The 22946-nt window shown below is 34.9% G+C and overlaps 1 protein-coding gene across 26 annotated transcripts in view; it reads left to right on the top strand.

Moving 5' to 3' along the window:
- Positions 1-22946, top strand: part of CHL1 (cell adhesion molecule L1 like) — a 211558-nt gene that overhangs the window by 131696 nt on the left and 56916 nt on the right. For 13 of the 26 annotated variants that reach the window (XM_070576754.1, XM_070576740.1, XM_070576752.1 and 10 more), the window contains exons 3-8: positions 2124-2229; positions 5933-6120; positions 17489-17611; positions 18717-18887; positions 19834-19881; positions 21686-21806. In XM_070576754.1, coding sequence (XP_070432855.1) covers positions 2124-2229; positions 5933-6120; positions 17489-17611; positions 18717-18887; positions 19834-19881; positions 21686-21806 — 757 coding nt within the window. The remainder of the gene's footprint in view (positions 1-2123; positions 2230-5932; positions 6121-17488; positions 17612-18716; positions 18888-19833; positions 19882-21685; positions 21807-22946) is intronic. The other 13 variants (XM_070576746.1, XM_070576745.1, XM_070576762.1 and 10 more) reach the window with 1 other exon arrangement.

Here is a 22946-nt window from a genome sequence, read left to right as displayed (position 1 = left end):
GATATTATATAATGAAATGTGTCAGTATTTGGAAGATCTGCATAACTCAAAGAACCAATATTTGATGATTATTGTGTGATGTTACAAAATCATGTACGGATTAAAAAGAACCCATGGATAAAACATTTTACTATAGCAGAATATGAAAAGTTTATTAAAATGGTTTTAGATTCCATATTGCAAAAAATGTTTAAGAAACTACCACTTGTTGATTTTTGTTGTAGTATCCAACAACAATATCCACAGTCATCAGAAATGACTATAAAATGTCTCAGCCTTTTTCAAGCTGAGGCTGGCCCCTCGCCTGTAATTTTTAAGAATGTAAAGGGATCCTCAGGCCAAGAAGTCTAAGAGCAATTTATATAGCCTGAATCCCTAATGTTACAAATGAGAAAACAGAGTGGTTCAGGGCCTGGCTCGGTGTCTCGGGGTTCAGGGTCCTATTCATAACTCCACTGTGGAATATTACTCATGTAAGTTAGGCTCACTGCATTGCTCCAAATTGCTTTTCTCAAAACATCTTTGCCAAAGACAGGCTTGTGCTTCTCAACCATTTGGACTTCCTTATGAATTCGGTCCTGTCCCCTTAGTTGTAAGAACTGTCCTAAAATGGGAAGGTATCAATTTGAAAACTATTGAGTGCTCATTGACAGGAGATCTTTATATATATCATGATTTGTGCCCTATTTCAAACTTAATCCAAATTTGTGTCTTCAGCATTAGTACACTTACTTAATAGTCACAGTTCTCAGAAATTCCATCGAGCTGCTTGACTTCATGAGAGATGAAGTCATCTCCACTTTTTAAATTGGTCTTGAAGGTTACTTAACTTGTCAAATACCAGCTAAGTTTATCACAAGGTGAGGAGGTATTTGAATATGTAGAATCCTTTATTAAAATGCCATTATTTATCAGCTATTATTTTTATATTAATGTTTATTAGTGTTAAATTCTATAAGGGGGGAAGAAACTTAACCTCAAGTCCCCAGTGGTTAAATGGGAAAAAGATATGAAAGAGAAATTTATAAATGAGAAATGACAAGTAATAAACTCATCAACAAATGCCCATAAATGGAAATAAAATAAAAATAAAGAGAATGAGGAGGTTATATTTTCCTTTGTAATAATTAGTAAAATATTTTATCATTTTTATTTTTACTTTTATTTTTTGTAAGGAAGATTGGCCCTGAGTTAACATCTGTTGCCAACTGTCCTCTTTTTGCATGAGGAAGATTATTGCTGAGCTAACATCTGTGCCAATCTTCCTCTGTTTTCTATGTGGGATGCTGCCATAGCTTGGCTTGATGAGCAGTGTGTAGGTCTGCTCCCGGGATCCAAACCCACAAACCCCGGGCCACTGAAGCAGAGCATGTGAACTTAACCACTATGCCACTGGGCTGGCCCCTCATTTTTAAATACTAGTGTTCATTGGTGACAAGAATGTGGGAAACCACTGTATTGTACATATCTCGTTTCTGGTAAATATCCTCCATGAAATGATATTAACATTTATCCAGAGTGATTACCATTTGCGTCATTCCTGGATATTTATTGTAAGTCACTACATCAATAAAGGAAAAATATATATGCTGGAGGATGTCTATTGAAGTACATGTTACCTGGAAAGAGAAAAATGTAAAAAAAAAATCTCTGTCCAATAATAAGATAATTATTAAATAAGTTATCACATATCAATGGAAGGAAATAATTGAATAGCAATAAATTAATTATAATGTCTTGGAAAACTATAAAGAAAAAAAGAACTATCAAAATAACTGAGCTAAGTAAAAATGCATATACTCATCAACATAGACTAAATGTCAATAATTTAAAAATAGATATTTTAAAGTTGATATGGAAATTTTTATTCTGCTTCAAAAATTGTCACATTTTTCTGGAGTTAAATAAAATAAACATATATGGCAACATGAAATGATGTCAGTGAAGTGTATTAGAATTAAATACATTTTGCAGTGAAGTCAGATTTGTTCTATAATTTTTACTCTTTTACGGTTCTTTTACTTATCGATATAGAAAGTATATTTAGTATTTATGTTATAGCTAAATTAACCTCACTCAGTTTTTGAAGAGCATTTTCTTTAAATACATATTTTAATATTTAGTTCAACAGGTTCCAACCATCATAAAACAGTCAAAAGTGCAAGTGGCCTTTCCCTTCGATGAATATTTTCAAATTGAATGTGAAGCTAAAGGAAATCCAGAACCTACGTGAGTAATCCATCAAAAATATAGTGGTTTAAATGTATAGAGTCTTTTTGCTTCTTTTTCGCTCTGACCATTATATGCTTGTTGGTCTATAAATCTATACACAATTAAAGGTAAACATTACCAAATGAGTGGTAGCCATGTCTATAAAAATAAAGTTTGGTTATTTTTCATATGTTCTTCTGCCAGTCAAAATTATTTTTACCATAAAATAAATTCTTATGTTAAATATTTAGCATAGGCTTCGGCACTGTGGAAATATTCCTTACCTTGCAAGTGAACAAGGTGGCTAAAAAACAGGAGATCCTTTATTCTACTTAGTGAAAGGTAGCAATTATTAAGCCAAAAGTTAATACGGTTATAAACGGTATTTTATACATATTTATTATTGCATATCTTTAAATGTGACGCATATCTTATTCAGTGAATAAGTTGTTACTTTACCTTTTTTAAGTTGTTATAGAAATATTTGGTCATCCCGGATGGCAGAATACTATCTGTGTGGTATATTACTATCCAGGGTTTTTAAATTAAATAATTGTTACTCTAGGTGATCATAACCAGTGATGAAGTTCTTTCAAAGTACCTCCTGTGTTTTGGAAGGGAGAAAGAAATGTGTGTTTATTAAGAGTGACGAGGAAGAAGCTGTGGGGAGAATTTCAGATTTTAAAGTTCTGGGTGATTCTAAAATGGGCAGCAAAGCTACATAATTTTATTGATTTGCTTAATTATTTTATAGCCATTAAGAACATACATATTTAATGAAAATTGACTATTTGAAATTGTATTGTGACTAACATTATTATTGCCTGATGATTTGATATTTTAAAAATCATTCTTAGTGTATCATTAACATGCTATATTATCATTATTTCTGTATTTTACCAAATAGAATATATTCTATCAGTGTATGTAAATATGGATAGAATTATACAGAATGAAGAAGAATTTAGTCAATCAATGTGAATATAGATCAATATTATGATTTATATTAATATTAATTAACCAAATTATTATATCAAAAGATAAAATCATACAATCACCAGAGATGATTAATGATGAAATGTATTTATCATGTCAATATCCAGCATCGAGTTTAATTGTGAAATACTACTAGCATGTACTAACATGTCTAATAAATTCAGAAATAAGAATGGAGTATCTACTATTAACACCATTATTTATTTTTCTAGAGTCATGTCCAATACAATTGTGTAAGAAAATAAAATAAAGACTATAAATATTAAGAAAATATGATTAATAATATTATATTATTATTAATTTGATATTCTATCTGAAAATCCAAGAAAATACATTGGACAAAAACAAGCTTTTATAAATACGAAGTGTTGCATTAAGTGGTCAATTATAAATAAATCTTTTTTAAAAAAGCTTAATTAGATGCTACACAAAGTAGTTAGAAAATAATTAGAAAACAAGAAGAGAAACATATCCATCACAATAGCAAAAGGAACAGATTGAGCGATCTCAACAGTGACAGCAACATCAAGAAAAACAATATCTAAAACTATGTAACAAGAGCTATGTAGGATCTCAACTGGGGGAGGTGTCCATAAAATTCTGTCTAGGATCACAAAAGAAGATTGGAATGAATGAAAAGGCGATGTAACATTCTGTATATGTGAAGTGATCCCAGTCAACATAGTGGAATTTAAAAGAATAGATTGTACATATCCTTTTGGAAGGAAAACATAAAACATAGAGAGAGAGAAGTGAAAGAAGTTGCTGGTGGAGAAGGCAGGCATGCTCCTAACAAAAATATATGTCCCAGGGGCCGGCCCCGTGGCCGAGCGGTTAAGTTTGTGCGCTCTGCTTCGGCAGCCCAGGGTTTTGTGGGTTGAGATCCTGGGCGCCGACATGGCACCACTCATCAGGCCATGTTGAGGCGGCATCCCACATGCCATAGCTGGAAGGACAGACAACTAAAAGTATACACCTATCTACTGGGGGGGATTTGGGGAGAAAAAGGAAAAAAAAGGGGTTGGCAAATTGTTAGCTCAGGTGCCAATATTTGAGGAAAAAAAAAAAAGATTGGCAACAGAAGTTAGCTCAGGGATATACATGTATCCCATGGAGGTTTGTTATTCCTGTTGAAAGAATCATCAGATACATCAGCGTAAGAATTGGTGTCCTGAAACATACCCAAATTTACATGGGTCACACTTGTATATAAAATGCTGAATAAAATCAAACTGGGAAGTCGTTATTTGTCTGTTAGATTGATAAAGATTAAAAAAGGCTTTTTACAGCCTTGTCAATCCATAAATCTGACAGTGTCACATGCTGGAGTGGGAATTTAACTGTGTATATTTTTTCCAGAAAACAATTCTGCAGCATTTATAAAAGCTATAAAAATTTTCTTATGTTGTTGGTTTATTGATCTCACTTTTAAGGAATTGGCCTGAAGAACTGTTTGGACCTAGAGAATTATTTGGACAAGCACCAAAAAACAAATATGTGGGACTGTTTACCATAGTATTGCTTATAAAAGGGAAAAAATGAAAATGGTTAAGCAACTTAAATAGTAACCATATGACAGAAGATAATATAGTCATAAAAACTGTCTTTACTAGCATTGTAATAACTGGAAAAACTCAATTGTTGAAATTATATATTCATGTGGTCTCAAATATGTGGCAAATATATCTAAAAATATTGATGGAAATGTGATCGAATTTAATAGTACTTGTGTGTTTTTGAATTTTGAGTGTGATCTTTATACATACACATACACACACATTACATATTTATATTTATTATAGTCTCCAGAATATTAGTAAAAGTCCTACATTATCTTTCTAATTGGAAAAATTAAAAAATAACTTTAATTTAAAAATAGAACAAAGCCTGCCTTCAACTTATATTCTTCCAGTTTGTAATAACTTTCTTTTTTTTTTTTGAGGGAGTTTGGTCCTGACCTGACATCCGTGGCCAATCCTCCTCTTTTTGCTGAGGAAGATTGGCCCTGAGCAAACATCCATGCCCATCTCCCTCTATTTTATATGTGGGATGCCTTCTACAGCATGGCTTGCCAAGCGGTGCATAGTTCAACGCCCGGGAGCCGAAAGGGTGAACCCCGGGCCGCGGAAGTGGAGTGCACGAACTTAACCAGCACGCCACCAGGCTGGCCCCTGTAACAGCTTTTTTATGGCTTGAGTTTTAGTCCATTCAGGCTGCAATAAGAAAAATACCACAGGCTGGGTGCTTTAACAATGAATATTCATTTCTCACTGTTCTGGAGGGTGGGAAATGCAAGATCAAGGCACCAGCAGAGTTGGTGTCTGGTGAAGGCTGCTTCCTGGTTCATAGCACGTGGAGGAAGACAGTAAGAGTGCTCTCTTTTCTAAGGACACTAATCCCATTCATGCGGACTCCACCTCATGACTTAATCACCTTCCAAAGGCCCCACCTCCTAATCCCATTACACTGGAGGTTAGGCTTCAACATATGAATTTTAGTGGAACGTGAAGTTTCAGTTAACAGGAGCTGGTAACATTTCTCAGATTCTTCTGAGGCCCTTATTTGTATTTTATTATATTCCATTAAATATATGTGGGTTTTTTTTTTTTTTTTTTTTTTACCATAAACTGTCTTGGTTTTGTCATTTCTATACATTTTTTTAATCAATACTTTAAGAAATATATTACGATTTTTCAAGATTATTAAGTTTCATTTTATCTTACAGATTTACGTGGACTAAGGATGACAAGCCTTTTAACCTCTCTGATCCTCAAATAATTGTATCTAACAACTCAGGAACATTCAAGATCCCAAATGAGGGGCACATATCTCACTTTCAAGGGAAATACCGCTGCTTTGCCTCTAATAAACTCGGAGTCGCTGTGTCAGAAGAAATAGAATTTATAGTTCCAAGTAAGTATTACAATGGAGATTTTGTTTTACAAACATTTTTGTGAAGTGTTAAGTAGGAATTATACTGGGCTCTAACGAAATGACACATTGTCAATTTAGTCAGCTTATGTGTGCCTGAAATTTTATTTGTAAGAGAAATTCTCTTCCAGGTCTTGATACTTAGAAGTGGATGACCTTGAAAGTGAGGTAATTTTGTCGTGTTTCAGTAACTTTATATCTCACATGGGGAAAAATAATATCCACTTTGCCTGATAGGATAGGAATTAAGTTACATACATTATCAGTCAGCTTCAGCTAAGTTATACTGTAGCAATAAGTAATCTCCAAGCCCCTGTGTTAACACAAGCTTATTCCTTGATTGTGGGATTAACTGTGGGTCTGGCAGCTCTTCAGGGCAGCTATTCTCCAGGCAGCTTCCTCGGTGATCCAAGCTGATGGAGATAGCATTATCCTGTGACTGTATCATATGAAACTCGTGTCACCATGGCCAAGAATCTGAGGCAAACAGCATGGAAAATTGCTTCCAATGAGAAGTTACACTGGCAACTTCTTTCAAAGTTTTGTTAGGTAGGGCAAAGCAAGTCACATAGCCCCACCTAACTTCAGTATTATGAGTGCCCATTAGGAGAGGAGAACCAGTAATTGATATATATTGATAATGTCTTCTGTACAGAATAATCGTGGAAAACTGTAAACTACTTTAATATTAAGGGTGTTATTTATCAATAATTGTCACCAAGAGTAAGTGACTTCACCATTACCATATTTGGCCTATGTGCATGGGATCTCTGATGACCAATTTCCATATTTGGTCATTTATTTTTCCTGGTCTTAAGCTAGCTAGCATTACATGATTCTAACTGAAGTTTGACAGAATAAATTCCTATGTATAAGACTGTCATTAGCTTCTATTTGGAAATTTCTTCTTGCAGAGTTCTAGACATTGAAGGAAGTCAAAGTCATAGATGTCACAGGATGTGAATACTTTATGCTGGGGGGCAGAATGTACACAAACTTCAGAAAAACAAACAATAAAAAGCACATGTGCCTTATCCTTACAGTTGGGGCAGGAGACTGGATTTAAATTAGAATACAGATCAAATTTAGACTCTTCCAAGTAAAGTATACATCTTAAAATTATAGAGTAATTACACTAAAAGTAAAAAAAAATGTGAATGATTATCAACCTATGTGGTAAGAGGAAAAGGAAGAAAAAAATAAGAAAGGAGAGAAAAAGAAAGAAAGGCGAGATAAGCAGAAAGGAAAAAATGTAGAAATAAATCCAAATATATATCATTAATTCATGATGAATGTGAGTAGACTAAATGCTCCAAACTAAAAAAAAAATCTGTAGACTATTTGCAATGTAACACACCTAAATCATAAGGATATAGAATTTTTGAAACTAAAAAGATGGAAAAGATATCCCAGAAAAATACTATTTAAAAGAAAGTAAGTATGGCTATATTAATATCAGTCAAAATAGACTTTATTTTAAAAAGGCTTCCTGGAGATTAAGTCACAAGACATATATTATATTCCAATGTATGAAGCAAAAATAGAGCTACCAGAAGAAATAGACAAATTTATCATAATAACAAGAGATAGTAACGTCTCTCTTTCATTATTTGGTAGCTCAGGCAGAGAAAAACATCAGTAAGCATGTAGAAAATTTAAAGAACCCTATTACAAACTCCAGCTAATGAACATGTATAGCATATTGTACCTAAAACTGCAGAATACATTTTTTTCAATATTTGATGATGTATTAGCTTTGAAGAAAATATGACCAAAATGCAATTAAGTTGAAATCAGTACTAAAAAGAAAACCAGAAAAGTCATATCTTTGAAAATTAATAAACGTATTTCTAACTAACACATAGGTCAAATAAGAAATGGCAAAGTAGAATAGAATATATTTTGAAGTGACAATAGTAGAAATTCTACATAGCAAGACATGCTTGAGGCACCTAAAGTATTATGTAGAGGGATAATTTCATCTTAAAAACATATTAGACAAGAAGCAAGGATGAACATTAATATCTAAGCTTATTAGGTAACGTAATTTTAGATGAAAATGAATGAGCTCACTTAAGGTAACAAAATAGAAATACAGTGAAGGGAGAAAATAATCTAGGAGCAAAAAACAAGTCCAACAAAGAGGTGTGAAAACTTTGTAGTTGAAAAATATACATATTTATGGAAAAACAAAATTATCTCAATAAATGGGAGAATATCATTTTCATGGACTGGAGGACTCAGGAATGCTAACATGTCATTCTCCATGAATTGATAGATAGAATAATTGAAATCAAAATGTCTATAGTTTGTTTTTTGTTTGTCTGTCTGTCTGTGGAATGTGACTAACTGATTCACAGGTATATTTGAGGAATAAAGGGCAAAGCTTGGTAGAAACTCTTGGAGAATAAAAACAAGTCAGTGGAATTAGGCTTTATCAGATAACAAAACTCAATGTAAATCTCCAGTAATTAAGCAAGTCTGGCTGTGTGCAGGGTTAGACACGCAGGCCAGTGGAACAGCACAGAGAACTTGGAAACAAGCCCTCATATCTGAAAATGTCGGAAAGAGCTAGCATGGATTTTCTTTCTTTTTTTCAAACTAAGTGATGTGGAACAACTGATTATCCACATAGGGAAACATTTGTTTGGAGTCCTACCTCACCTCATATAAAAGATTAATTCCAGGGGGATTAAAGACTTAACTGTGAAAGGGAAAACTATTTTTAAAAATTAGAGGGGGCCACCCTGGTGGTATAGTGGTTAAGTTTGTGTGCTCAGCTTTGGTGACCCGGGGTTCAAGGATTCAGATCTCGGGCATGGACCTGGCACCACTTGTGAAGCCACGCTGTGGCAGAGTCCCACATATGATAGAGGAGGATTGGCACAGATGTTAGCTCAAGCAAAAACAGGAAGATGGGCAAAGGTTGTTAGCTCAGGGCCAATCTTCCTCACAAAAAAAAAATACAAACCAAAAATTAGGAAATGATTTGGACAATGTATTGATGACCTTGAAGTAGGGAAGATTTTTTTAAACAAGACATATTAAAGCTCCATGGAGGAAATCATTAAGGATACATTTGACTTCATTTGATCTTTAGATCCTCTTTTCATTGAAAGACCTCAAGAAGAAAGTGAAAATGTAAGACACAAGCCAGAAAAATCATTGTCAATGAATATAAATAAAAATAATAATGGGTATTTGTAAATAATTTTACCAACCTCTAAGAAGAAATCAGAAAATGAAGTGGAAAAAGACATAAACTTCCACCTCTGACTGGAATGGCCAATAAGTATATGAAAATGTGCTAAGTATCATTAGTAATCAGAAATGGATCAGTTGTAACCCAGGTAATAACAGCGTTTGAGCCCACAAAATTAGGAAATATAGCAAAGTCTGAGAGTAACAATTTTAGGTGGGAATTTCCAGCCGTCATAACACATATCCACACTGATGAGAGTATAGTTTACTGCTTGGTCTGTGGGACACATTTTGTCATTGCCTCCTTAGTTGAAGATGCTCTTATGACCCAGCAATTCCATTTCGTTGCCCATGTGCATGTACCCCTTGTCCATGTGCATCAGGAATATTTGTGGTAGCATTGTTTATATTAAAAAATATACTGGAAAAAACATGAGTCCACCCATAGTAGAGTGAATAAATGAGTTGTGGTATATTCATACAAAAACACTACTCACCAGTGAAAACTGATGAACCTTAGGATTACATTGAACCATAAAAGCAAATTTTAGAAGAAGAAATATAGTGTGATTTTATTTACATAATTTGAAAATATGTAAAAATAAATAAAATATTGTTTAGGAGTATACTTTTATGTGGGAAAATTATAGTGAAAAACAAGAGAAGGATAAAAACAGAGTTCAGGATTCTAGTTACCTGTAGTAGAATGGGGAGGGAATAGCATCTACACCAGCCAGAAAGATAATGGTGATGTTACATTTTTGTGTAATCATTGGTGGGTAAAAGTCTTAGTTGTATTTCTTTCATTTTTTATTCTTTACTTTTATTTTGTAAATACTCTTTTTATATACACAAAATTAGTAAGGATGTAGCATACTGACTTGTCTGAATTAGATGTACTGGATTATTAAATAAGATATGATAGCATAGTAATGGACAGAGCAGCGACATGTAAGCTTGGAAATCAGTCACAGGAGTTTGGATTTGACATGACTTTTAATAGGAAATGCTCATGAATTCTGGATCAGAAAGTATTACCGTGAAAATTGTGGTTGGGAATAATAAAACGACATTATCTATCTGTCTGTTTGTCTATTTATCTATCTGAAATAAGTTAACTGAAGTAAGATATGAGAGAGAGAGTGAGAGAGAGAGATTAAAAACCTGTTGTAGCAGACAAGGCGTTAGAATGATCCCCAATCTGCCTTCTAGTGGTTGCTATGGAGACACAAAGGAAAAGGTGGTAGCTAGACCTATTGCAGAGAAGGAAGCGGCACAATTTAGTAGAGGATTCTGCAATTAAAGGATTTAAAAAAATATTTTCTCTTGTTATCGAAGCAGACCAAGTGAAGACATGAACAATATAAGGTAAATTCTGGCCAGAATCTGCTAGTATTGTAGCTAAGAGATAAGAGCTGGATCTGAGCTGTGTGGTGGCTAACTGTTTCATTTTTCTGCTGCTGTAGGAAAGAGAAAAATAAATTAGGTTTCTTATGCATCATTTCCAGTCTCTCCGGAAGTTACTTCATAATATAACAGCTTTCTGTAATCATTTATATTTTGAATAGGACCACCACCCTGGTTCTTAGGAGTTTGTACATCAGAGATCATTTAAAGCTTCATACAACCTTGACCAATTGATTCTTCTCTCAAGCTGTAGAGAATTGATTTTTCTTTTATATTGATGGAAACTTTGTGATTCAAGTTTTGGAGTTTATATCTCTCATTTCTTAAAGTTTTCATTAGACTAATCTTAAAGGCTTTAGCCACTTAAGTTTCTGCATGAGTACAGTAGCTGAAAATCTATGATTATTACTCCCTACAAACAGAAACCTTTATACGCAATGTTCAGTTTTCTGCTTTCAACAATTTTATAGTTGAGTTTTCTAGGGAGAGAAAGAGTGAAAGGAAAGAGAAACAAACAATCAAACACAGCATACTGTTTTCAAACACAGGAAAAATTGTTTAACTAAATGGATTTCTAAGATGTGGCATGGAGAGTTAGTGAATTATTCAACAAATCTTAAGTTCCCTTGATGTGCCAGCTACTTTCTAGTAGTTTGAGATAGGGCAGTGAACAAAACAAAGACGCTCCTTACTTAGATCCTGTGGATGTGGTGAGTGGATCTGGGAGAAGGTAAGCTGCTTCCTAGCCTTCATTATGACAACAGTCAGTAGTGTTGAAATGATGATATAAATAATTCCATTTTGGCTACTCAATACTACCCATCCTTCAGGGCAGAGATTATTCTTCTCCACCTAGCATTCCCAGTCTATCTCAGCCTGTACTGATTTTCCTTTTCTCTGATTTTTTAGACAATTTTTTGAGGTATTATTTATACATTGTAAATTTTGCCTATAGTAAGTGCACAATCAGTGACTTTTTCATAAAATTTTCAGTATAGCCATCATCATAACCCAATATAACATTTCTGTCATCCCCAAAAGATTCCTTGTACCCATTTGTAGATACTCTCTCTTCCCACTTCCAGCCCCAGGCAATCACTAATCTACTTTCTGCCTCTGTAAATTTATTTTCTGAATTATTTCCTATAAATGGAATCATACAATATATGATCTTTTCCGTCTAGCTTCTTCCACTTAGCATGTTCTTGTGGTTTATTCACATTGTAGCATATCAGTAGTTTGTTCCTGTTTATTGTTGAATAATATTCCATTATGTGGATATACTACATTTTGTTTACCCATTCGCCAGTTGATGGCCATTTGGATTATTTCCAATTTTGTTCTATTCCAAATAGTTCTGTTAGGAATATCCACTTGTAAATTCTCTGGAGTTTTAAAGGCATTTAGTCATATTCTGTTTAGGAGAGTCTTTTGATTGTTGTATGTATCAATTCGCATCCTTAAAAATGAGAAAGATGTCATGCTATCCTATTTTTCCTCTACTCTATTGTCTTGTAGATACCACATAAATGCATATTATCAATGATTGATTTATTGCCTCATAGGTTGAGGAATAAAAGAATGAATAAAAATAAAAATGCAATTTCCACACACTATTAAAGTACCTTAGAAATGGCAGACTTAGGGATAAAAATCCTCTATATACTCTTTTAACGGCAACCAATTGGAATTACTAGTCTGCTGGGTTTCTACATTTGTATAGCTTCCTCAGATTCCTGAAGACAATTTCCTTAAAACATACACCAACTCTTTACTACTCTGATTTGGGTGGGATAGCATAGCAAAAGCAGGGTCCAGTAGTATATGCTAATTTCTTCTGCTGACATATGCAAACCAACCAAAGAAGATCAGTTTATTCAGTTGAGAGTGCAGCTTTGAGTTTTAAAGGTTTAATTAAGGCCGAGGATTTTGCTCTCATCCGTCAGAGTATGTGAATGACTAGAATGAAATGGGCTGATTTGGGCATCCTTGCTTAGTGTGAATTCATTATGAGCTCATGGACTGAAAGGCAATGTTATTTCTCTGTTGTCCTAAGTGGATTAATGGAGTACTCTATAGGAAATGGGAATCAATTAAATCTCTTTACAGACGGAAACGAGTTAGGGGTGATACAGCATGTGAGCTCAGTAGCATGCATTCATGATAATGATGCCAGACTGTAAGCAATTTGCCAGTACATTGAAGGGAAATGTAAGGCACTTAAAAGCTCACCAGGCCAGTCCTGTAAACAGAGCGAGAAGTCAAAACAGATAAAGTTCTTTGACATAGGAAGGTTAACCTAATGAAGAGGGGAGGGGAAATAATTCATTAAACAAATGATAGGTTCTACATGAAATACATAGTATTTCTTCCTCTCTGACCCCCTGCCTACCTCCTCTTGAAAAAGTTAATTCCAAATATTTGCATAAAATTAGAGTTGTTTTGATGTAGTTGTTAGAATAGAGGCTACAGGGAAAATCACAAACAGCAGTAGAAGAAAACTCTGTCCCTTTGCCCATCTCATCTCTATACCATGTGGCTGGATGTATCATGCCAAGTGAAAATATTTGAATAATAGCCAATATATAGCAAGTGATGGTTAAGTGCCTGGCACTATTTTAATTGATTTATATGAAATGGTTTATTTAAACTTTGACACAAATCAATGAATTAGGTGTTATTACAGTTTCCATTTTATGAAAGAGGAAACTGAAGCCGTTAAGTAATAGATGCAGGTCACATAGTAGGTGATGAAGCCGGGATTTAGCCCCAAGTGGCTGGCTCCAGAGATCACGTGTATAACTATACAGTGTCGCCTATGCTTTGATCATTCAGGTAACATCATCTAGATGAGCTGAAAGGCAGATGAGCTGAAAAGCATTGTACTTCTCTGTCAAAAATGCCTTGTCAGTAGAGTATGAGACTCAGTAGAGTATCAGATAGGTAGGGGAACATAGGGAGACTTGATTTTATTCCTTGAGTGCCAGAGAAAGATAATCTGTAGAGTTACGTAACTTGGTAGTCGTTATGTTGTCAGTACATTTTTTATTGAAGTGGTTAGTGAGCATGATCTATATTTATTTAAATTACCCTGATGCCATTTCCTTATTAGTCTTCACTATTAAGCTTGTTGGTGTGCTGGGATTATACAGCTTACATTTTATAGTATCCCTTCCCTTAAGAAGCTTCTAACCCAGTGAGACTTTTGAGGAGCCTGGAGAGATAAGTTCAAAGGATTCTAGGATGCCAGAGAAAAGTAAAAGGGGCACAGAAAGATAAAGATATCAGTCTGAAGCTACACAGCCAGTTGGTTAGTTTTAGGTTCTGGGCTACAACTCAGTTAATCCTATAGATAAAAAATCTTTTCTCAGAAGTCTTCTATATTTCAAATATGACGACATTATTTTTTCAGTATATTAGATTGAAAGAATTGAGATGATGTGTTTCAGAACTCATTGCCAACACCTCAAGTTGTAGAGCTCCTGAAGATTTGAGATTTGTAGGTTTGCTGTGTGTTGATAGTTCCAGTAAGAAGGCTGGTGTGCAGCCCACTTGTCTCTAGGGAAGTTTTTTCATGCCGGATTCTAACTGGGGAAGTTTTCAGGAGCCTATACCTTTGGAGTTGTTACCGGAAATTTATCTGTTACCCTGAAAAATAATTGTGGAAGCCTGTTGGAGAATAGTAAAGAGATGGCTGCTGTGATATGCTTTATTTCCTGAGGCAGATGGTCTGGTAGTGACATTATATAGAAAGGAAATTGGCTTCATCTAGACTTGGTTATGGTGGGATTTCCAAACATTCTTAAAGTCCTACTTAAGTAGATGCTGATGTACAGGTAAGATTCTGATCCCTTTACAGAGAGGTTATTCCATGGTCAAGCCTAGTCTCATTGAAACACAATTAAGCTGTTTTTGGTGTTGATGGAGTACTCATTTGAAATAAGTTGCCCAGGTAAAGCAGTGTAGTTGCCTCACACAAAAGAAAAATGCTTGTTTACAATTTACTTTTAAGCATATTGCATCTGTCCAAACTCAACAATGCTCATGTTTATCACCAGAGAAACACAATTATGAAAAGTCATTGGTTGAAGTTATTTTTAAGTGGAGTCATTCCTTTGTTTGGATTAAGGAAGACTTCATGCCTGCTGTTGAGTTACAGTAATTAAATTTCACATTTACCTGTGGATGTTAAAATGTTCATTTTCTAGCATGGCATCAGACTGACTAAACGGTTTCAAAGTCAAAGAGTAAGGCCTAAAAATATCTGAAAAATTAATGTCCTTCGCAATATCTATTCTCAGACATTAAATTATTAAATATATAAATATTCTTCCCTATTTCCAGATATTAATTTCATCTTTGGTTAAAAGCTGTTCCAAAGATTTATGGCAGTGATAAAGGGTTTGGTAGACCTATAAATTTAATTTTTTTTATTATTGATGGCTTAGAAGCCAGTTGAATTACATATTTACATTTTCAGAATTAGAATTTTATAGTCTAGATTTAATTAATGCAGGATGGTAGTGCTTCACTGGCAGTGTTATCTGTTTGAATCATTAGATTTTTCTGAATGCTCTGAGAGGGCAGCTCTGCAATGAGAACTTTATACATCTTATTAATTAGCTGCTTTACAATAGAGATCACCCGGGGAACTATGTATTCATATTGGACACTAAAGTTTGTTTGTTATAGAACAGGATTGCATGCTGTTTCTATTTTCTCATCTGTTTCCCTTCTTGTGTTGGCCCTTGTATCTGAGTGTAAACAGATACATTAACCACCCAACAACACTGTTAACTTCAATGCCTATGAACACTGGGCTTTAGTTATAATAAGTTACACTAAACAAGTGATTTGAATTTGGAGTTTTGGGTACATAATGGTTTTGTAAGTTACTGCACTTTACTTGGATAAGGTATACTTTCTACAAAATGACTCACATAATAACTTGCTCTCAGTCAAAGCTAAGGCTTTCTCAAATAGGTGACATTGATATTTTATTGACAAGATCTTAACGTAGTGAATGTACTAAACATGTTTTCCTGCCTTTTGATGGAAATTTCAAGCTGCCTAGAGCAAAAGCATGATTCCAAGACAGTTGCCATCTCAAATGTGTTTCCAGACTTGCGGGGGAAATCTCCCGGAATGAAAAGACCAAAGGGGGATCCACTGAGGACTATCACATGACTGAATGTGTACAGAGCACTGAAGCCTGCCTTCTGAACTTGCAAAGGCACTATAATAACCATGCTGTCCCCTGCAATGTTAAGCCTTCAAAGGTCCTTGAATTTAGACAAAAAGCAATTCATTGTAACCAGCCGGTACATTGTTAAGAGAAAGGGCAGCAAATTCTCTCAACCACTAAGGAATTGGAGTGGGGATTGAGGGGCAAGGAAACAAATATATAGGAAATTCACAAAGCTGCTCAAGAAGAAATTTTACAATAAATGAGTATATCTTTAGATTTCTAAGAATAATGATAATCTTTTGTGAACCACAGTTTAAGAATGAAATGCAGATATGGAATAACCCCTAATAAATTCCATCAAGTCAGGAATATTGTAAATACCTTTTTAATGGTCTTCTCTTCCATAAGAACCTGTGTGATTCTATAATGCAAATTCCCCGAACAAAGTTGAAAGATACCAATGTAATGTTCAGGCAGAGTACATTTCGAATAGTCTTAAAACTATTTTATAAATAATTTCATAAAAATATCCAATATTACTGCTGGATTTCAAATTCTGCACAACTCCAACTTTTATTACCATTGTAACTGAGTTGCTCTTTTAGGAAACTGAATCCAGCACGGGAAAGAAACAATACCTTGAAATATCGCAGTCTCCTCTCCTACATCAGTTCCATTTCATTTGCAATTTCAGCGGGCCGGCCCCATGACCAAGTGGTTAAAGTTCCATGCCCTCTGCTTCGCAGGCTCGGGTTTACGATTCGGATATTGGGCATGGACCTACTCCACTCATCAGTCATGCTATGGAGGCACCCCACGTACAAAGTGGAGGAAGATCAGCACAGATGTTATCTCAGGGCTAATCTTCCTCAAGCAAAGAAAAAAAAAGAAGAACAAAATTGAAACAGATAATAGCTCAGGGTGAATCTTCCTCACCCCCCCGCCCCCCGCCAAAGGAAAAAAGAAAATACCTTACAGTTTTATTTACTGGGAGTGATTTCAATGTGGATGGCTCTCTTCACAATTTCAAGTGTTCATGTTTGACTTTTTGTATACATACCATTTTCCCCACATGGGCTTTGAATTTTTTCATTTAGTTTGGTTAATGCTCTGAATGGAATATTTGCCAATCCCATTCAACGGCTTCACAATAAAACAAGAGACAGAGAAATGTCTCTGCCTAAAAACAAATCACAGTGTTTGGAGAACAAAGATTTCACATCTATCAAAACTTAAAATGAACAAATCCTGTGACTCAGGGCTTACCTCTCTGCATAGAAATATGCACAAGCATATTGTTCCCTTATTGATGTCACATAGCGAAAATATTTGTTGTCCACGTTACAAAATGCAGAAGTATTTTTAAAGTTATGTAAGGATGGACTCCAGATTCTTACCAGTATTTACCTGTGTAGGGGAGATAAGGGAACCAAGATTTGGGGTGTTGAATTTATTAAAATGCTCTGATTTTTAAAAAGAGGAATGCATTAAGATATTACTTATGACAAGAAAAGTTAATTTTAAAATAACGTCTTAAAATGATTTTTATACCAGATGTTCCAAAATTCCCCAAAGAAAAAATTGAGCCTCTGGAAGTGGAGGAGGGGGATGCAATTGTCCTCCCGTGCAACCCTCCCAAAGGCCTCCCACCTTTACACATTTACTGGATGAATATTGGTAAGTAACATTCGCTTCCATCAATAGCGGGACATTTTAATTTCCTGCATCATGTCAGATAACATACTAAAACCAAAGATAAAAAATTAACACAAGGTTATCAATGTGGAATCAAATAGATTTTAAAAATTAAATCCATCAATAGTCTCCTCTAAGTCCTGAATATATACTTAAGGGTGTACATGAAAACCCTAGAAAACCACTAAATATATCTCTTGATTTTATCATATCTGAAAAGAGTAGAGGCTATTGATATGATAAAGTATGTCCATGAAGAAAATACTCTCTATAATCCAAACAACTCACTTACCTTTGAGATATTTTGCATGTTAAACTTGAGGATGGCTTGTGTCTGTGTTGCTATCTTTATATTTCTATTTTAATAACGTTCCACCCGCTACACACAGTGACCCACAGAGAAGTTAGTATTAAGCTTTGTGTTTAATTTGCTAAAAATTTTTACTAACTCTCAAGTTGAAATTCCAGCTTCTTGTAAAGCCCACTTCTGGCATGTTCCTTAATAGTGCTCCCTAAATATTTTCTCATTGTGGCTCAGACAGAAAAATGATAATATTTGTACAGTACTCAGAAGAAAGAAAAAGAAGCTATTCTTGGCTGCAGCCAAATGTTCCAGACTCCATTTACCCTAGAACTTTCCAGGCTTCATCCAGAAAAGAGAGATTAATATATCATATACAACTTTTGGGGAGATATGTTTTAAAGAAATACGATTGTAAGAAAATAAAAGTAATAATTAGGCCGTTATTTGAATTGGACCAATTTTCAAATAAGCCAGTACAAACCCATTGAGCAGAAGTAGAGTCCTAGATAGTAAAGAGAGCTAGAATGCACAGACTGGTTGTCCACCAGTAGACTTGTTTGGTTGATGGTGAAAAGCTTTCTCCCAGGAGTTTTGTTGTTGTTTGTTTTTTACTTCTTGCACACTCATTGCTCCTATAGTAAGACCAAACTTGAGAAGAACAGGAAGAACAGACATGAAAAATAAAATAAAATGAAATAATATAAAAGAAATGAAAATGAAAAAGGGAGATGAGGCACAATAAGGAACAACTACCCCTTTTAATGACAAGATATTTCTTTCCAGAATTAGAACACATTGAACAAGATGAAAGAGTATACATGAGCCAAAAGGGAGATTTGTACTTCGCAAATGTGGAAGAAAAAGACAGTCGAAATGATTACTGTTGCTTTGCTGCATTTCCAAGATTAAGGACTATTGTGCAGAAAATGCCAATGAAACTAACAGTTAACAGTTGTAAGTCCAAATAATTTATTGTTTCATCACGAATGCTGAATACAAATGTGTCTATAATTTCATTCTGGCCAAAGCCAGTTAGAGCTGGGTTGGTATTCTCCACCATTGTTTAGTTCAACTCTAGAGAATTCATTCAGATGAAAGAGACATCTGCAGCTACAGATCTACAGTAGCTCTGTCTCTCGCAGCCAGAAAATCAAATCTCAATTCACAGTACAAATGTATTTCATTTGACGTCTGCAGGATCTAGTCATTTTCGGTGGGTGAAATACACAACAAAATTCCAGAGTTTTCTAAGCAGATCTCAGGCTTTGATTCACTGTGATCTTGGATAAATCAGCAGGCTGAAAATGTGGGAGAAAATAACAGTCAAAAGTAAAAAGACACAACATTACAATTTTTATCACACCACGCGTTTTTGTCCTCAAATTGGCACAGTTGTTTGAATTGCTTCTCTTCCCTACTTGATTCTGCAGACGCCAATCTGGGTTCCCAAATGTGAAAAAGTCGTTAGTGGGAGAAAGAACCATAAGTTTCAAAGGGCAGAGATAATCCCCAACAGTTCATTGACTGAATAATTGGCTCTCCTAGAGTCAAAAGTTGGCATTACCATTCCATTGTCTAATTTGGTTTGTGATTTTTTTTCATTGTTATGTGTAGCTACACCATGCCAGGGCTTCACTATAGCATCCTTTCAGCAGCCTCAATTCTCTTTAATGGAGCTATAATTTGTATCCTCTCCACCTGGAATTATCTGTGGTAGTTCCAAATTAAGCTCATTATAATTATTTTTTCAACTGTATCCCCAAAGATGATGTTCTAGTGAAGCATGGTTATACCTCATTTGTAATTTTCCTAAGAGAAAAATATGACTTTCATTCTTTATTGGTATTAGCATCTACCATTATGTTTGTGAGTTTTTTTCTTCCATTTTTTTTTATTTCAGTAAAGCATGTTAATGACTCCAGTTCATCCACAGAAATTGGTTCCAAGGGTAAGTTGATCACATATAGAGTGTTGGCATTTATTTTCACCATTAGTAGCTCATTGTCATCTCAGAATTTGAATTTTTTCTTTAATACCTTCATGAGTTTATTAAAATACTATTATTTTGGTTAAGGAAAATCCCTTAGCATATAGGGTTACATTGCCTCCCTCCCTCTTAAATATATGCAAAATGAGTGATATTTATAAATAGATAACTATATAATGTAACTTTATATTTATATATGATATAATTAACATATATAATAGACACACATATATGTAATATATACCTATATATCTTTACTGAAGTAATTATTTTGGGTTTTCCAAAATGTCTCTGATGGTTGGTAAACATTTTGGATGATAGTTGTTACACAAAGAAAGGAAAAAGAAATGGTTGTGTGTCAACAGAAGTTGAGAAAGCACTGGGCTTAAGAAAGTTAAAATTTTTTCTTGTAAGTTTCTCAGAATACTTAACATGCAGTTGTCCATTGTGACTCTCTGAGAAAAAAATATAGTTTGCAGCATTTTCCAAACTCATCTGTTATGAAATCTTTTAAATTTTTTCCCATAGAACATCCAACAGAGCTAGTATTCTGTGGAAGATGGCTGAGTAAACCTGAATGATATAATAGGCTGTTTCTCTGTAGTGAGAAGAAGCATTTACATGAGTGCAACAAATATCCCTTCTATCATTGGGACCAATGACCTATCTTAGATATCTAATACACTCACAACATCACAGGACCGGATGGCAGCTCCTCTTGGTGCACCCTCAGTTTGAAGGTGGACTGATTAAGCATGCGTCCTCAACATTATTTTGAGGTCAATAACTCAAACATATATATTGTATCTTCACAGCACTCAATAAACGTCATTGCGCATAGTGCATGTTCAAAAATTACCTTTCAATAAATGAACACTTGTAAGGAAGCTATAGCAAGGGATACTCTGCTACTTGCGCCTTTCATTCCCCTACTCTTATAACAGAATGTCAGCTGTTTACTCTTTTCATATCATGTCCAATCATGTTGACATTGGATGCAGAAAACAATTTTGTGAACATTTGGAAATGAAATCAGAATGTGCATTGAAAATGAAAGTCTCCTAATTTGCCCTTGTGTTTGAAAAGTATTCTTAAAAATGCAAGAAATGGGACATTTCCATATGCAGTCAGTGGCCGTGCTTGCTGATCATCCCCTACAAGAGTGATTATCTTTGAGGGGCTGAGACTTTAAGTAGAGTCACCTGAAGAGCTTAATAAGTTCGTAGATGGTTGATGTCCCCCAGAGGCTTCCTGAATCAGAATTTCTGGGTTCAGGGCCCAGGAAGCTGTATTGTAAAAAGAATATTATCAAATATTTAGGCATATTAAATTAAATAAAAGTACACAGCCATCAAACATGACCAGGTATGACTAAAGGGTAGAATATAAAATCATAGGCTATCATTAACTTAGGGGCTTTCATCAAGAAATTAATTATCTTGAACCATGTTTGAGCTTCTGAATTTGAAGATGTGGTTTAAATCATAACCTTCATAAAACTTGGTGCTACCCTTAGTTAATGAATCTGAGGGAAAATCCATGCTTCATGGCAAGAGGGGAGTCTATTTAAATGGAAATGTATTAAAATGTGTGAAGTGTGTGTGTGTATATATAAATACATACATATACACAGATATATATATATATAAATATACACATACTCATAGATACATATGTTTAAGTATGTTTTAAGAAAGATTTAGTGCCAAAGAATTTTAACTCTTTTAGTTTGAAAAAATACGAGTTTTTGTGTTCTGTTTTATAGCAAATTCAATCAAGCAAAGAAAGCCCAGACTGCTGTTGCCTCCTCCTGAGAGTGGCGGTGAATCTTCACTTACCATCCTCAAAGGAGAAACCCTACTGCTTGAGTGTTTTGCTGAAGGCCTGTGAGTAACTTGACCCCTGTGCCTGACTTTGTCCAGCCAGTTCTGTAAAGAATAAGGTGTAACGTAAGCATGTGCTTGCAGACACGTTTTAAAATGATTTCTTAAAAAAAATATCCTGTTACTACATTTCTGGAGGAAGCAATTTGCACTTCACTCTACAGATTTCAGGCTGTGACTGAGACTGATGTATAATTAGATCGCTCTGTCAATTTGTGGTAGTGTGAATGGAGGTGACAATGACAACATTCTCCTTAGCTGAGTCAATAGGGGGATGCTATCCTTACAGCATGAGGTTGTTAGTAGTCAGCCCTTTGCTATTGGTGCCGGGTTTTTATGTCTCTGATGCTTGTCCCACTCCTGCTTGTTATGCTATGAGCTCTGCTCCTTTTTCAGGTTCCAAGGAGCTCTATTTATCTATTATTTCACCCTGCTGCCTTTGTGCACAAGGAGGTCCAGACCATGTAATTTAAGAGAATTTCCCATCAAAATATAATTAACTGAACTTTTTCACATCTGAAAAAGCAGTGCACATTTCCACATCCTCCAAAGAAACCCTAAGGAAACTTTACTTGGTCACCTCTTGAAATTGCTACATTTATTGAATAACTCTCATAAGTCTATGTAAACAAGAACCATTTTATTTAATACTTGGTCATACAAGTTTGCCTGTTTCCTACCACCATCCCTCCTTGCTTACCATCAAATGTGGGTTCCTACTGTTGGGAATACCATGGGAAAATACATTGCACATTCCCAGTACCTGAGTTTACGTAATCAGTTTGTAAGCCTGATTACAGTGATCAGGCTGATCAGTTTGAAGGGTTTGCAAATTCTAAGCCACTAACCAAACTCCATATGGCTAGGAGTCTGGTTGGTGGACTTGCATCTGAAATTTGAAAAATTGTGTTCATTAGTAGTTCAGTATATATTCCTAATGAGTAGTTTTAAACCGAATTATGAAGAAAAGGAGCAGATTTTAATGGATTTACAACCCCTAAGCTTTGTAAATTTCTCCTTCAAGCAAAATTTCTCTTTCACCAGCAAAAATATTCAGGGTGCTTATTTGCCAAAGTGTATTCACATAAATTAGATGTGCCGTGACATGGCCTCTGTTTGGGAAGTCCGGTCTCTGAATTATGT

This window comes from Equus przewalskii, chromosome 15, assembly GCF_037783145.1.
Source record: "Equus przewalskii isolate Varuska chromosome 15, EquPr2, whole genome shotgun sequence".
Taxonomy (NCBI): Eukaryota; Metazoa; Chordata; class Mammalia; order Perissodactyla; family Equidae; genus Equus; species Equus przewalskii.
Note: the sequence above shows the minus strand (reverse complement) of the source record. Positions and strands in the feature narration are given on the sequence as shown.